Source organism: Rana temporaria, chromosome 4 (assembly GCF_905171775.1).
Source record: "Rana temporaria chromosome 4, aRanTem1.1, whole genome shotgun sequence".
Taxonomy (NCBI): domain Eukaryota; kingdom Metazoa; phylum Chordata; class Amphibia; order Anura; family Ranidae; genus Rana; species Rana temporaria.
The window spans coordinates 420,275,065-420,291,219 of record NC_053492.1 but is presented as its reverse complement, the minus strand read 5'-3'; the positions used below and the strand labels follow the sequence as shown (position 1 = coordinate 420,291,219).

At 47.4% G+C, this 16,155-nt stretch overlaps 1 protein-coding gene across 7 annotated transcripts in view; it reads right to left on the bottom strand.

Annotated features, from left to right (window-relative positions):
• CDC42BPA (CDC42 binding protein kinase alpha) overlaps window positions 1-16,155 on the bottom strand; it is a 363,756-nt gene that overhangs the window by 107,859 nt on the left and 239,742 nt on the right. For all 7 annotated transcript variants that reach the window (XM_040351326.1, XM_040351329.1, XM_040351327.1 and 4 more), the window contains exon 12: window positions 3,653-3,786. In XM_040351326.1, coding sequence (XP_040207260.1) covers window positions 3,653-3,786 — 134 coding nt within the window. The remainder of the gene's footprint in view (window positions 1-3,652; window positions 3,787-16,155) is intronic.

Sequence of the window (16,155 nt, the reverse complement as noted above, 5' to 3'; positions counted from 1 at the left end):
TAGTTAGGACTGCAGTTACATAGAGTGCCGTGACGTGGCCTGCAGCTTCCCAGACATTTGCAAATGACTGCAACTAAACCTCTGTTTTAATTACATACAGTTAGACAGATTAATTTGGTTTTGTGCTTCTTTGGTTTGGTATTTTTGAGCCTGGCTATTATGGTAAGAATTTTTGTATTTTCCATATGTATATTTAATCGCATTATGCTAATCGCATCTCATTTAAAGTCCCAACCTTCCATTTTTTAAACCCTTTTAGGGATGGAGGCCTGTGGTGGTGCAAACCACATGCCTCATATAAAGTCCCAACCCCACTTTTTTCTATAACATATGTACACATTATATTCCACAACAGGCACAAACCATATAAATTCACGCTGCTTTCCCCAAAATGCTTTTATATACCCACGTGTTGCTTTAAAAACGTAGCATTAACATAATAGCCTGTATAAAGAGCACAGTTGTGGGAGGGATGCATATGCTTCACCAGCTACAGGCTGCCCAAAGGGGGTGGAGACAAGACCAAGTCTATTACAGTGCAAACATGGTTTCACGCTGGATTACTGCACAGATTGTGAATAAGTATGCAAAACACCAAGCTTCAAGTGAGAATTAATACGGATCTTGTAGTATGCATGGTTTTAGTGTCAATAAAGCCATGTACTATATGCAAAGAACTCCAATTTTAGAAAAGCAGAACATTTGTGGGAAGACTATAACTGATTATGCTTTCTTGCATTTAACTACCAGAAACCATGCAGAATTTTGAATCTCAGTTCCCATGTACAGTCACTCCTCGTCACCATTTTGTGTCAGAGGTCTAGATCAGGATTAAAAAAAAGCTTCTGTGGTGCAGGGGTAGAGCTGACCATTGCACTGACAGAGGTTCTAATCCTAACCAACTCTGTCTGCCCAAGTAAATCTAAAGTTTAGACCAAGTTGGACTTTTATTTATAAAATGTCAAAATCAGCATTTCTTTTTTTTTTGTTGCAAGAAAATTACTTAGAACCCCCAAACATATATTGTCTGAAAGCATAGGCCCTGGCAAATAAAACGGTGGCTGTTGCATTTTTGTCACATGATATTTGCATGTAATTTATGAAATGCAAATTTTCACAAAAACAAAAAACAAAACAAAACACACTTAAATGAATTTTAGTGCACATAAATAATATAATACCCATTTTTGGACAAATATAAAAGATGTTGTTGCATCGAGTAGTTCGATACTAAACATGTCAAGATTTGAAGTTGTACATGCCTGTGAAATGGCGACAAACTAAACCTATCCATAGGTGATGCTTTAAAAGCCTTTGCATGTTTAGAGGTAATCATGAAATATTTCCCTAGAATTATAGCTCTCTCGCCGATGGTTGCAGTGATACCTCACATGTGTGGTGCAAACACCGCTTACATATGTATGCTGGACCTACGCATGAGTTTGAAATTGTAATAGGGGTTCTTTTACATTTTTCATAATTTTTATTTAGTTTATTTTATCATTATTTTATCATTTCTTTTACATTGTTAATTTTTTTGTTGTTTAACTATATTGCTGTCCCAAGGGGAAAACCCAACTCCCCTGATAGCTTTGGGTAGGTGACAGGTACTCTTTAAGGAGACATCAGGGGTCAGATCGTGTTTGATAAGCTACTTCACTTGCTGTGAGTCCCCCCCACCTTCCAGAAGCCACTACTTTGTAAAGCCATGATTTGCTGTTATTACAACTGAAAGTCCCTTGAGGTATGTCTCTATTAGCCACTTGAATTTTTGCCCGTTCTTCCAAGGGAAAACTGTACTGCAACCTTAAAGTGGATGTAAACCTTGTTACACAACTTTTCACTACAGGTAAGCCTATAATAGGACTTACTTGTGGGTACCATGAATATCTCCTAAACTTGCACAGTTTAGGAGATATTCACTGTATCCACATGTGCCGACGTCATCGGCACATGCGCACTAAAGAAACGGCCCACTCGTGACAATTCTTCAGTGACGTCAACGTGGCTTTGGCCAATCACAGCGCCGGAGCCCGTGAATTGGATGAAAAGAGGTCCTGGACTGCCGCACTCCTTAAAACGATATCTTTATTCATCAAGTGAAATCCAAAAAACAAAAAACAACCAACAATGTTGCAGTCAAAAAGAAGTGAACAAAAGGAAAAGGATGGCCGACATGTTTCACATCGTGTGATGCTTACTCGTACCCGTGAACCCCCGGAAATGCAACAGCTTCGATCTAAGGTATTTCATAATATGCGATGCATACTAGCTCATTATGCCTTTGTCTTGCAGGGTTGTTTTTTTTTTGGTGTACAACCACTTTAAAATTATGCAATAGGATATCAATTGGATTAAGGTCCAAGCCTTGACTAGCAGTTCCAAGACATTTACGATGCCGCCCCACTAAACAATGAGCTCAGCCCCTAATTTACAAGCAGGGCGCCGAACGCATGGATTTTTTTAGAAGCACATGAGAGGCTTGAATTGGCTTCAAAAAAGAATGGGCTTGGGGCACAAAGCACTACTGGTAAACTTACATTCCAGTCTCAAATCTCTGGCAGACTGAGCTGTATTTAGTGTCATTCTTCTTTCCTTCAATCCTGACCAGATTTCTAGTCCCTGACAATAAAAAGCATCCCCATGTTGCTGCCACCAATATGCCATACTGTGGGGATGCTGTTCTGCAGTTAGCCTGCCTGCCAAGAGATGGCCCTGTTGTCTTTATGGTATGGTAAGGGGAAAGTTATAAACAGGTGTTGGCACCTTTTTTTCCCCCTCCCCTGGTGATGTAATGGATGGAGTTATAACCCATTTAAATGCCAGCTGTGGGTGGAGCCCAGATAGTCCAGAGTATGGAAACAGGACACCCCAGAGATGCAAAGATGTAATTCTGTACTGTGCAGGGTGAACAGTCCAGAAGTAGTGGTGAGGAAAGCTGTAGTCGCTTTGTCTACCCCTTACCTTTTCTGCGGGTCTTGTAGCATGATGCATATGGCCCGAGAGGCCTGGACAGTGCCTTCTAAATTAAAGTGACTGCGAATAGATGCCATCAGGGAGCATGCCCAACTGAGCAAAGCTATAGAAGGGACATTGGGAAGAGACTGATGTACTAGCACCCTGGCCCCCCTGATGCTCAGCTGCGGGTCCTGTGACTTGGTGATGGAAGCCTAGGGTAGTGGACTTCGTATACATGAGGAAGCTGTCCCAACTCTGTGGTGCTCCCAAGGAAAGGTATGGAGGTGATGATGGTTTAAGATGGTTTAACTAAAGATGTTTACTTGAAACAACTACTACAGAATGTCTAACCTCGCATTTGTTGTTCTGCACCAAAGATTCCGATAGTATGTCAATGTGATTTGTCACAGAAATTTATGTGAAGATGCGAAGCTGCAGTAAAGTGCTGAAAATGCATTTGTGTGTGGACATTCCTTTAGTCTGAATATTAAGGCCTCTGGATCGGGAGTAGGACAATATGGCAGATGGTTTAACCCAAAGCAGCTGGGTGGTTATCCCATCCAGGAAGAAGCAGGGACTGTACAATTTGGCACCAACATCTGCCCAAGCGTAGCCCCCCTCTTACATCCATTTCAGAGAAACAGTAAAGCAATGCAATCCTCTTCTAAAACAATCAGAAAGAGTAGGTGATCACCTTATTGAGCTCCTCCTTCTCCTGCTTCAGGACTTTCACTTGCTTCTCAAACACCTTAAGTTGTTTAGAAAAATCCTCCAAGTCCTGTCTTGCTACTCCGCTCTTCTCCAGCTGCTGATTAAGTTGTCCGGCTCCTGGAAGACAAACATAGGACTCTTCATTATGAATGAATAAGACACTATAGGCATTAATGCGAACCTGTTAAGCATTTTGCTTCATTAGTCCACAATAGTAAAGAACCTTTCTATGGGGAGATCCTTGATTATCCCATTGACTCATGAACTGGCTGGCCACAAACATGCATCATCTTACTACTAATAAAGAAAGTTGTTTGTTAGCCCTGCACAAACAACTGCTCAGAACAGCATTTAGCCACGTTCAGCCTTGTATTTCAGACTGACATTGATTCTGACATGCTGCTGGCAACAGTATGGTGCATCTGTGCCTCTTAGGCCCCCAAGCAGGGATGGACTGGCCATTGGGACTACAGGGAGTTTCCCGGTGGGCCGATGGCTCAGTGGGCCGGCTTCAGTGACAGCGGACCACTGCCCCCCTCCACTCCTCTGTCTCTCCCTTCCCGCAGCACTCACCTCCTCTCTCTCCCCGCAGCGCTCACCTGGGGGGAACAGAGAAGCAGGGGGAGGACCAGAGGAGCAGGGGGGAAGACAGAGGAGCATGGGGGAGGGGACAGACAGCAGAATCAACAGCTATGGCCTGGGAGTTTCTCACGTCTGCCTAATCTTGTCCCATAAGGGGGAGCGCCGAACTAATTCCTTGCCCCGGGTGAAATAATGTCTAGCTGCCCCACTGGTACTGCCTATAAGAGTACCAGTACCAGCCATTCTACTCTAATAAAGTAGAACGGCTAGTGGCTAGTGAAGGGGAAGAGGGGGCTTGGGTGGCCAGGGGCGGGGGGGGGGGGTGTGCGGGAGTTGTCCGGCCGCCATGGGAGAGACCTGTCAAAGTGGGCCAGTCTGGATGAAGTCCAGGGCCAAATTTTTGTCCCAGTCCAGCCCTGCCCCCAAGCATGCCTGTTTTTTAAGCTGTATGAGCCAAATTGCCCCTGTGCATAAGCCCTTAAGGGCTGCCATGCTTTACCCAAGTGACTTTTCTACTCTAAGCTCTGCATCTTTTCCTACATACTGTATATTCTTGATTTAAAATGAAAAGGCCTGTCTTTGAGCAGGCTCCGTAGGGTGTCCCCTGTTGCCTTTCTTAAACCCCTCTTTCCTCAAAATGCTGTGTCCCACAGAAAATAGGATTTTTGTACTCACCGTAAAATCCATTTCTCTGAGTTCATAGACGGACACAGCATTCTTTGACATTAGGGTTATATCCGCTTTCACTAGGAGAGTTTAGGCAGAAAAAAAGCACTTAAAGTGTTAACAAACACAAACCTCAGTGCAGCTCCTCCCAGGGGGCGTGGCCCCCCCGGTATAACCCACACCCTGCTCTAACAGCCTCAGTTCGTAACAAGCAGTACAAACAAAGGAGGGGTGGGTGCTGTGTCCGTCTATGAACTCAGAGAAATGGATTTTACGGTAAGTACAAAAATCCTATTTTCTCTTTCGTTCATAGACGGACACAGCATTCTTTGACATTAGGGACGTCCCAAAGCAGTGTCAAAAAATTCGAGGGGTGGGAAATAACACAGCAAAACAGGTTACACCCCAAACAAAATCGGGAGTTGCTCAACGGAGAACCATACCATACCATAAAACGCCGCCTGTAACATCTGCGGCCGAAGGAGGCATCAGAAGATGCACACACATCCACCTCGTAAGACCTTGAAAGTGTGGATCGACGACCAGGTCGCTGCCATATACCCCTGTAACACAGAGGCCTGATGCCAGAAAACCCAAGAGGCTCCGATCGCCCTGGTCGAATGCGCCGTAACCCAAAAGGGAGGCGCCAGCCCCTTCAGGGCATAGGCCTGAAGCACAATTCGTCGGATCCACCCCGAAAAAGGGGTGGCTGACGAGACTACCAGGCCCCCTTGTAGGACCAGCCAGCGACGCGAACAGTGAGTCCGACTTCCGGAACGGAATCGTAGCAGATAAGTACACTCGTAGGGCCCGAATCACATCCAGAGGATGTAAAGTGGCCGCCTCCCTGCATTTCGGCCAAGGACATAAGGATGGAAGAACAATGTCCTCATCAACGTGAAAAGCCGAAACGACCCTGGGGAGAAAAGACGGCTGCGGTCGCAGCACCACCTCATCCTTATGGATGACCAAGTAGGGAGCCTTGCAAGACAAGGCCGCCAGAACAGACAAACACTCGTCTGATCGAGGTAATTGCTACCAGAAAAAATCACAGTGGAAATGCCCACGCTGAGCCATGGCCACGTGACAACGCAGACCTTCCTGGGCTAGCACCCAGAGACAAATGCATGAAGGGCAGGTACTCTAGCGCTGAGCTAAACCTGCTCCCCTTTTGTGACAGTCAACAAAAAAACCTCCCAAATGTCCACAAAGGGAGCATCCAGAAGAACCGAAAGGACTAAATTCAAGTCCCATGGGGGTAGTGGAGGGGCCACATGCCAGACCCCCAGACCAGACGTACGCACCAAGGAGTGCGACGCCAAGGCTCATCGAAAGTAACAGCCAGAGCAGAAAACTGACTCCTAACCGTACTTAAGGCGAGAGCCTGATCCACTCCCTGCTGTAAAAAACAGCAGAATTCTGGACTGCACGTATGTCCGAGGGTGCCACTTCATCTCCTCACACACAGAGATGCAGGCCTTCCACGTATGATGTAAAACCTACGTGAGGTAGACTTCCGTGCAGGCAGCACGGTAGAGACCACTGAGCCCAATAGGCCTCAGGCCCACAGTCCCAGGCTCTCAACAGCCACGCCGCTAAGCCAGTGGCTGTAAAAAACAGGGTGGATGATCGGACCCTGTAACAGAAGATCAACCCCCAGGGGAAGACGCTAGGGGGTGTCTGCCACCAGACGCACCAGGTCCGCGTACCATGAGCGACGCGGCCAATCTGGGGCAATCAGGATTGATAGAATTCCCTCGGCTTCCACTCTGTGCAGCAGTCGAGGAAGAAGCTACCGAGGAGGGAAGGTTTAAAGTAGGCGACAGTGACCCCAAGGAGCCACCAACGCGCCTGACGCGTCTGCCCATGGGTCCCTTGACCTGGCCAAAAAACATGGCACCTTCCGGTTGAGGCGGGACGCTAGAAGGTCCACGCATGGAGTGCCCCACTTTCGGCACAGACACTGAAAACCCCTACGGGTGGAGAGACCACTCTCCTTGGTCTAGCGCAGTCCGACTCAGGAGTCGGCCCGCCAATTCCATACTCCCGGAATGTACACGGCCGATAGAGCCGGAACGGACCTTTCGGCCCACCGAAGGATGTGCGCGACCCTCGTCGCTGCAACAGAACTCCGTGTGCTTCCCAGATGGTCGACGTACGCCACAGCGTTGTCGGACAGGGTCCTGAATGGTCAGCCCTGTAGATCCAGGGACCACCAGGCAAGGCAAAGCCTGATCCAGAACACCGATTGGTAGGTGGGACTCCACCTGAGTCCAGCGCCACAGGGCTGACTGGGTGCCCCAAAAAAAAACCCTCCCCAACCGGAGAGGCTGGCATCCGTCGCGACCACCGTCCAGTGACATGGCAGAAATGCCTTTCCAGCCCGAAGCACCAGAAAAGACAGCCACCACACCAGGGACCAGGTGACTCAACTGAACCTGGTAATCCAGGGATGACGGAAGCTTGTCCCCACGAGACAGCAGTTCCCTCTATAGCACCCTGGCGTGGAATTTGGCCTACGGAACCGCCTCGACAGAGGCCACCGTCAGACCCAAAACCCTCATGCAGAATCGCAGAGATGACCACTACTAGGTCGACAACTGCTGCCCAGCAGCCCCCGGAGGACTCACCGTCCGACCAGACCGCCGCTGCCGAGAGCCACAAACGCTGCCTGTGCCGCGCCATCCAAAAGGAAAATGTGCAGAGCCGTACGCGCCGTCATCCTAGGCACAAGAGCTGTATCAAGATGGCCGCCGATATGTCTGCGGGCTCCGAGAAAATGGCCGCCGCAATCACAACTGCGCCATAAAACACCGCCGTCAGCGGCAAAATGGCGCCCGAAAACTGCGTTTTTTTCTAAAAAAACAAAAACAAAAAACACACAGCAAAGCCCCAGTGACACACGCAGTACACAGGCCCACAGGACCCCCTCCGCACATATGGCAGCCCAGAAAAACACAGCACCCACAGCAGTAGCAGCCCCCAGGTCAGACTGAGCCCCCCAAGCGGGGCCCCTACCTCACGGCCGTCACCCAGAAACTGGGAAGGAGGGAGAGGAAAAAAGGGAGAGAGGAAAGCAGGGCAAACCCTCAGTCGACCTCCCCAGGGGAAAATTCCAGCCAGACCACTTACCTGAGCAAGAGGCCACTACTTACCCGTCCTGCAACCACCGGCTGGAGGTATCCCAGACAGATCCAACGTCCGCTAAACGACATGGCTGTCGGCCAGACACACTGTGACAAGGCCATAGAGACCGGTCATATGTGTGCCCTAGAACCGAAGTTCCCCGGCCGCCCCTGGAGCAATGGGGCCCGTCGTGGACGTCCCAAAGCTGAACTAAGGGCCGGCACACGCTCGATGGCCGAACATGGGGGGACTACAAGAGTCGAGGACCCAGCCTGTCACCCAGTCGGCTGTTGATAGAAGAATCACAGGATTCCAAAAATGCAGGAACAAAATAATAAAAAGCGAGAAAATCGCAAGAAAAAAATCTCCAGAGTACAGGAACTCCAGAGTGCCTGACTCTCCTGACGTTAGGCAGGAAAAAACTGAGGCTGTTAGAGCAGGGTGTGGGTTATACCGGGGGGGGCCACGCCCCCTGGGAGGAGCTGCACTGAGGTTTGTGTTTGTTAACACTTTAAGTGCTTTTTTTCTGCCTAAACTCTCCTAGTGAAAGCGGATATAACCCTAATGTCAAAGAATGCTGTGTCCGTCTATGAACGAAAGAGAAATATTTTTTTGCCCATTGATCAAGCCTGTTACCTGACTGGAGCCTTTGCCCTTTCCAGTATAAAAAAAAAAAAAAAAAAAATGTAATTGCAATCCATGTAACTATTGGAGGGCGTTTCCGTCCTTAGTTTTTTTTTGTCTAACACAATACATTCGACATGGGGGTTCTAACCCTTCCATGGGATATTTAAAACTCAAAGCTTTGGCTGAAGTTAGACTTTTAGGTGGGGCTAATATAGTAAAGATTTGCTATAGGGAACAGCAAAGATGAAAGTAGTTAGTGGAGTGCTGAAGCCTTATCCAGCTGGGTATTACATTTTTAACTTGTTTCTTTCTTAGTCTCAGGCAGCTCTTTTAAAGTATAATTATAGACAAAATCCAGATAGAGTGGAGAGAGATTAGAACATCTCTCATGTTCTATTGCTTTGTCCCAGTTCAAGAGATTCACCTAGGGTTGCCACCTTTTCTTCAGTCCAAACCCGAACACTTTAGCGGCCCATGGCATGGAACCCCAACCATGGCGCGATTTTGCAGCGATTGTCACCCGACACATTGTAGCAAAATCACATTAACAGAATTGTGGGATGCCTGTAGCCCAAAATAAGTTTTGCTTCACGATTGGGGTGCCATTATCCACATCCCCTTCATTTGTTAACATACTGCACTGCAGAAATCAAAATTCAATCATGTCGAAATAGGAGACGCATATCATACAGTAAAGTATGAAAAATTTTACAATCACTTAGACCCCTTTCACACTGGAGGTGTTTTTCAGGCGCTAAAGGGCCAACAATATTGCCTGTAAAGCACATGAAAAACACCTCCCCTGCAGCCCCAGTGTGAGATCCCAAGTACTTTCACACTGAAGCGGTGCGCTTGCAGGACGTTAGAAAATGTATTGCAAGCAGAATCTCTGGAGTGGTGTATACACTGCTCCTCCACCACCCCTGCCCATTGAAATTAATGGGCACCACTGCCAAAGCGCCTGCGCAGTCATGTTGGAACAGGAAGGGGCCATCCCCAAACTGTTCCCATAAAGATGGGAACATGAAATTGTCTAAAATGTCTTGGTATGCCGACACCCTAAGACAGGGGTGTCCAACCTTTTGAAGGCCGAGGGCCACTTAAGCAATGTAATAACCAGTCGCGGGCCACGATGAACAGAGTAGGCAGATGACAGGTATGTGTCTAGTCTGCATATGTAAAGCAGACACAGACACAGCCCAATCTACTCTATGGGCCCTCTGATCCAACCAGATGGAAGGGGACAGATCCACTTCTGTTTTTTTTTAGCAGATCAATTTGGAGGTAGGCAAACGGACAAAAGTCTGAATAAAGGGTCCAATTGCGTCGGACCAATCGTGTTAAAGGATCCTAAGGCTGCTTTTACCGTGGGTGTGGCGCAGTGTACCTGTGATTTTCCCACCGGTTAGCTGCACTTTGCCATAGATGTCCATTATATCCTGCAGGTGTGGTGTACTTTCTGAAAAACCACTTGCTTCCTCTACCGCCGGCTTTATTCACAACACTGATGCTCTGGGATGGCAGGTCGTCATCCAGCAATCTGGGCTTGCCAACCAGCTATTCCAGAGCAGGAGGTCACGGGCCAGATAAGAGGGCTCCGCGGGCCACATGTGGCCCCAGGGCCACTGGTTGGGCACCCCTGCCCTAAGAATTCCCTTTACTGGAACTAAGGGGCCAAGCCAAACCCCTGAAAAACAACTCCACACCCATTCACCAAAATATTTGGACCAGTGCACAAAGCAAGGTCCATTAAGACATGGATGAGCGAGTTTGGGGTAGAGGAACTTAACTGGCCTGCACCACAACCAGATAGAGCACCTTTGAGATGAATTATAGCGGAGACTGCAAGCCAGGCCTTCTGATCCAACATCAGTGCCTGACCTCACAAATGCGCTTCTGGAAGAAGGGTCCATAGACACACTCCTAAACCAAGTGTACAGCCTTCCCAGAAGAGTTGAAGCTGTTAATGCTGCAAAGGGTGGGCCAAATCTATTTTGAACCCTACGGACTAAGACTGGAATGGCATTAAAGTTCATGTATGTGTAAAGGTAGGCGTTCCAATACTTTTGGTAATATAGGCCCAGATTCACAGAGAGCAAGGCAAACATTACGCCGCCGTAGAGCAAACACCGTACGCCACGCCAACGCAGCGCGGAGAGGCAAACATTGCATTCAGCAAGCCAGTGCTCGCAACGCTGCGCCAGCGTGGCGTGGGTTTCAAAGGCGCACGCCGGCGTAGGTTGAAGTGGGCGTGAACCCATGCAAATGAGGCGTGACCCTATGCAAATGATGGGCCGAGCGCCAGACAGGTACGTATCACGACCTGCCCATGCGCCGTGACGTGGACGCATGCACAGCACCCCACTGCGCCTGCTCACAACCACGCCGGCACAACTGCCTAAGCTACGCAGGATCACCGCATACGCCGTGAACATAACGTACGCCCAGCCAGACACACGTCCAACGCACAATACGCCGGCTTGTGTTCCCTGGTGCAGACCTGTGCATGTCTGTTGCCGGGTTGCACCTCCTTTATGGGGAATAACTTTACGCCGGACGTACAACTTACGCGCATCTCGCGTAGCATGCCCTGGGCACACGCACGTTCGTGAATCGGCATATTTTCCTCATTTGCATGTTTGAATGGCTAATTAATGGGAGCAGCACCATGCGCCCAGCCCATATGTGCGCCCACCCTGCGCCGGCGTGTGCAAGCTACGTCGGCGGGGTGTAGCCTGTTTTTGGGCGCGTGTTGGTTTGTGGGTCTGGTGCACACATACGCCGGCGCACATTTGCACTTACGTTGGCGTAACGTGTTATACGTCGGCCTAAGTGCTTTGTGAATCTGGGCCATAGTGTACATCCTATCCTAGGGTAACAACGCTCAGTTACTGTGCTGTATCTATGGAGGAGCAGCGTTGTCACCCTAGGGTAGGAAGCGCGTTACGGTCAGGATCATCAGGTACAAATAAAAAAAGAGAAGGAACACCATAACATAAGGGACCAGTTTTCTGTAACCTACAGAGATAACAGGAAATAAGGTAAAAGTAATAAATGGAAGCTATCAGCTGATGAGTTTTCAAGCAGAATCAAATTCTTTTTTTTTTTTTTTTGCACTTATCAAAGAGATATAGCAGAAAATTTGCAAAAAAGGAGAAGTTCTAAGTTAAGGGTTTTAATGCACTTTAAACAAAAGCAAGAAAATGAAAGATATAAATATGTTGTAGGTAATAAATCAGAAGAACGTGGCTTGGGGATTTAAGTAATTCCAGAGAGTCTACATAAATGAAAGTGCATCTGGCATTTGGATTATTTCTTGTCAAGAGTCAAATATTCTGCAATTTTACCGGTAGCGGGCTGTTATCGTTTTTTTACACCACATAACTTGTGGGTGTCTGGTGTTTAGACTGACACATTCCAGACGGGATCTGCAGCTTGCGGAGGAGGAAGGGCATGCAGGTGTGTGTGTTTATATACAAGATTACGTGCTAAAATTAGGAACATATGTCTGTTCTATCCAGGGATAACAAAAGTAAAACAATCTCCCCTTGAAAACAGGATAAAACAGAACCTTTTCCCCGTTTGTTTTGGTCAGGAAAAGGCAATTCCTTTGTAAAATAAATCAAAGATTGGACCGGTATTCAGAGTTTCCCCCTTCCTAACATTCTGGGATTCAGCGATGCCGTTGGCTATTTGGGTATCAGCTCCGATATCTCATAACTTGCACATGTTCCCCTCCTTTACAGCCTCTTCCTGCAGCCAGGGCCTGTGTATGAAAGGCTAATAAAAAGGATTCGTTTTGATGCCCTTCGCCAATAAGTTCTAGTCATTTCCAAGTTTATAAAAGTTGTTATGCCAACATATACTGAAAAAAGTTTGGGGGGGGGGGGGGGGGGACGGCTAAACAACTGCGCTACATGTGGAAATCACAAACTAAACAAGAACACCGCCCCAGTTACACTCTGATAAAGGAGGCCAGTCATAAGCAAAACACTGCCACTTATGTCCTACGCTTTTAAAAATACGCAATTCCTGGTTGTGATTATTAACTTTAAAGTGGTTGTAAACCCCATTCATGAAATCTGACCTGGACATATATCTGTAGTGTTTACTTAACTATCTCCAAAGCTCCGAGTGCCATGTCTTTCTGCAGCTCCATTCCTCTGTTATCAGCATGATAACTTCTGACACATTCTCCAACACGAGATAAAAGCAGCTGGAAATTTGTGTCGGGAGGGAGCTTAGAGGAAGATTAGCAGAGAGCTGGTCCTTTTACTATGCAGCTCAGCAAATTTCTTCAATCCTCTGCCTATGTGGAGGGGGGTGTGCCTGCGCCCTAAGTTACGGCGACGTAGCGTACATCTGCCGGCGTAAGCGTGCCAAATTCAAATTCTGAAGAGGTAGGCATGTAAATAAAACATGACCCCACGTAAATGAACGTATCCCAGTGCGCATTCTCCTAATCACGTCACAAATAGTCAATGCTTTCGAGGTGGACGTAATTTACGCAAAGCCCGATTTGCGAACGACTTACGCAAACGACGCAAAATTCTACGCTGGCTCGACGTCCATACTTAACATTGGCTATGCTCATATAGCAGGAGTAACGTTACGCCGGAAAAAGACTTACGCAAACGACGTAAAAAAATCCGCCGACGCACGTACGTTTCTGAATCGGCGTATCCAGCTCATTTGCATATTCTACGCTGAAATCGATGGAAGCGCCACCTAGCGGCCAGTCTAAATATGCAACCAAGATACGACCGCGTAAGAGACTTACGCCAGTCAGGTCTTAGCCTAATTTTGGCCTATCTTGCTTTCTGAATACAGAAAGAAGATACGCCGGCGCAGCTTTGAATTTACGCGGCATATCAATAGATACGCCAACGTAAATTCTTGCTGAATCTAGCCCAGTGTATGCCCAGACTCCCCTCCCACTGCTGAAACAGGAATAAATATTTGTAACACAATGTGCACTTTCTAAAGAATGTAGAAAGGGAAAGTGCAGATTTACATGTAAAACTTCTGTATGGAGATTTGTTTCATCTCTGTGTATCAACTGAGACTATTCACTTCACTGGGTATATGTGAGGGTTTACATCCACTTTAAGTTAAACCTGAACTCCAGGTACAAAAACGTTTAATTAAAATATATTCTCCGATAAATTTAAAGGATATAAATCCACTTTGTGTGCAGTGCAAACACAATTACTGTACCACTTTATAAAAAGTACTGGTGATATTATTAGTATTGCAGATTGCATGTACATATAGAGAAGAGCCATGGGAGGGTCCCAGCAGGTCCACCCACTACAGACTGACTGTAGAATTCTACAGGGGGGGGTGGAGACAAGACCAGTAATCCTGCAGATGGAGAGAGAGCAAGAAGCTTCTGCACGGAGGCAAAGATTCACACTAGATTACTGAGCAGATCTGAAAGAAAGACACAAAGTACAAAAAGATTGAAGTCATGCCTCTTGTATTTAGACAAAATTTAGTTATCCTGAAGTTCAGTTTGAAAGCTGAAATCTTGCTTAAACAAAAATTACTTCAACAAAAGCGCCAGGTGCATTCTTTAGTTTTGGGGGGTTGAATAGTGATACTGTACTAAAGACTATTTTTATATACTTACCTGTTATTGCACACAAAGGTCACTTTTCTCCACTTCTGGCAGTCCCTGCAGGTGCTATCCCCACTCCTCCCTCCCTCCCAAGAAGGCACCTATGTATGCACGCTCCCTAGCCGAGCTGACTGTGTTTGTCCATTGATGCACACAGCGCTGGTGACCCACCCCTCTGCTCCATCCTCACATGATTTTGGCAGACAGCAGCAGCAGAAGACTAGGGCTCTGCTGCCTTCAGTTTCTCCTGTGAAAGCAGGAAGTGAAGGGAGTTGGAGGCACAATGGAACAGTGTTATAGGGCTAGGTAATTATATAGGGATGGGGGTGCGGTGCGTTGTTTCCCTGATGCAAAGAATGCATTAACGTACAAAATGTTTCGATTTTAGTACTACTTTAAGGGCTCTTTCACATGGGCGGCCCGTTCAGCTCCGCCTGCCAGTTTTTTTGGCGGACCTGAACGGGCGCTCCGTGCTCCTCTATGGAGCCGCGGATGTCAGCGGTGACATGCCCGCTGATATCCGACCCGCAAAAGTGTGACGGAGGAAAAACCTACTTTTCCATCCGTCTGGCGGATCGGATGAACACGGACAGACGCTCCGTGTCCATCCGATCCCCTCATAGGGGAGAGCGGAGAAAAGACAGGGCAGTCCCTGCACAGTGTGCGGGGACCGCCCTGGCATCCGCCGGCTCAGCGGGGATCAACGGAGCTAACCCCGCTGAGCAAGCGGAGGTTCACGGGGCGGATCATCACTGATCCGCCCCGTGTGAAAGGGGCCTAAGGCAAATAGACTGTGTGTAACAAGGGAATTTTCCCGAGAGCTTAGTGAATGAGGTGAAGCTATGCTGACTTCCATTATCTAATCATGTGCTAGTAATAATGTTTTTTTTTCTTTCTATTTTCCTTGCACGTGATTGGGCATTCTTTGCAAAGTGAAACTGTACCACATTTACTCAGCTCTGGGGGGTATTCCCTTGCAAAGTCAAAACCTATTTTGCTTTTAGTAAATCGACCCCTTTGTCTTCTTTTTATATTTCATACAGATCTGTGGTGTAACTCGGCATAAAAACAATTCTGGTACCTATGTGCAGGAGTGTCCAGTAATATAGACCAGTCACTTCTGCGCTCTCCTTGTACAGGATCATTGCATTTGTATCAAGTTTTGTTGCAAGTTAAAGGGGAGGTTCACCCTAAAAGAATTATATACCATCCCATCCAGCATACTTGCGTCAGCTACAGTATGTTTTTTTTTTTTTGCGCTGTATTTACCGTTTAATCGGTCAGTTTCTTTTCATACTCCCGCGTGAAAATGGCGTTCCTATGAAGAGGGGAACATGAATGATGTCCGGCTATGGCACGTCACGCGTTCTGAAAATAGCCGAAATAGGACTCGGCTGTATACGGCGCCTGCGCAGTCAGCTCCTAGTCCGTGCGCAGGCTCCGTATAGCGACGTGAAGAGCCGAGACCTAGTCCGGCTATTTTCGGAACGCGTGATGCGCCATAGCCGGACGTCAATCAAGTTCCCCTCTTCATAGGAACGCCTATTCCCCACGGGAGTCTGAAAAGAAACTGACCGATTAAACGGTAAATACAGCGCAAAAAAAAAAGCATACTGTAACTGACGCAAGTATGCTGGATGGGATGGTACATAGATGTTTTTTAGGGTGAACCTCCGCTTTAATGTGGGTTGCTTTTAAAGCGGGACTTCACCCGAAATTATTTAACATTAGATTCATGCTCATTTTGTCTAGGGGAATCGGGTAGTTTTTTTTAAAACGAAGCAGTACTTACCGTTTTAGAGAGCGATCTTCTCCGCCGCTTCCGGATATGGTCTTTGGGACTTGGCGTTCCTATTTGATTGACA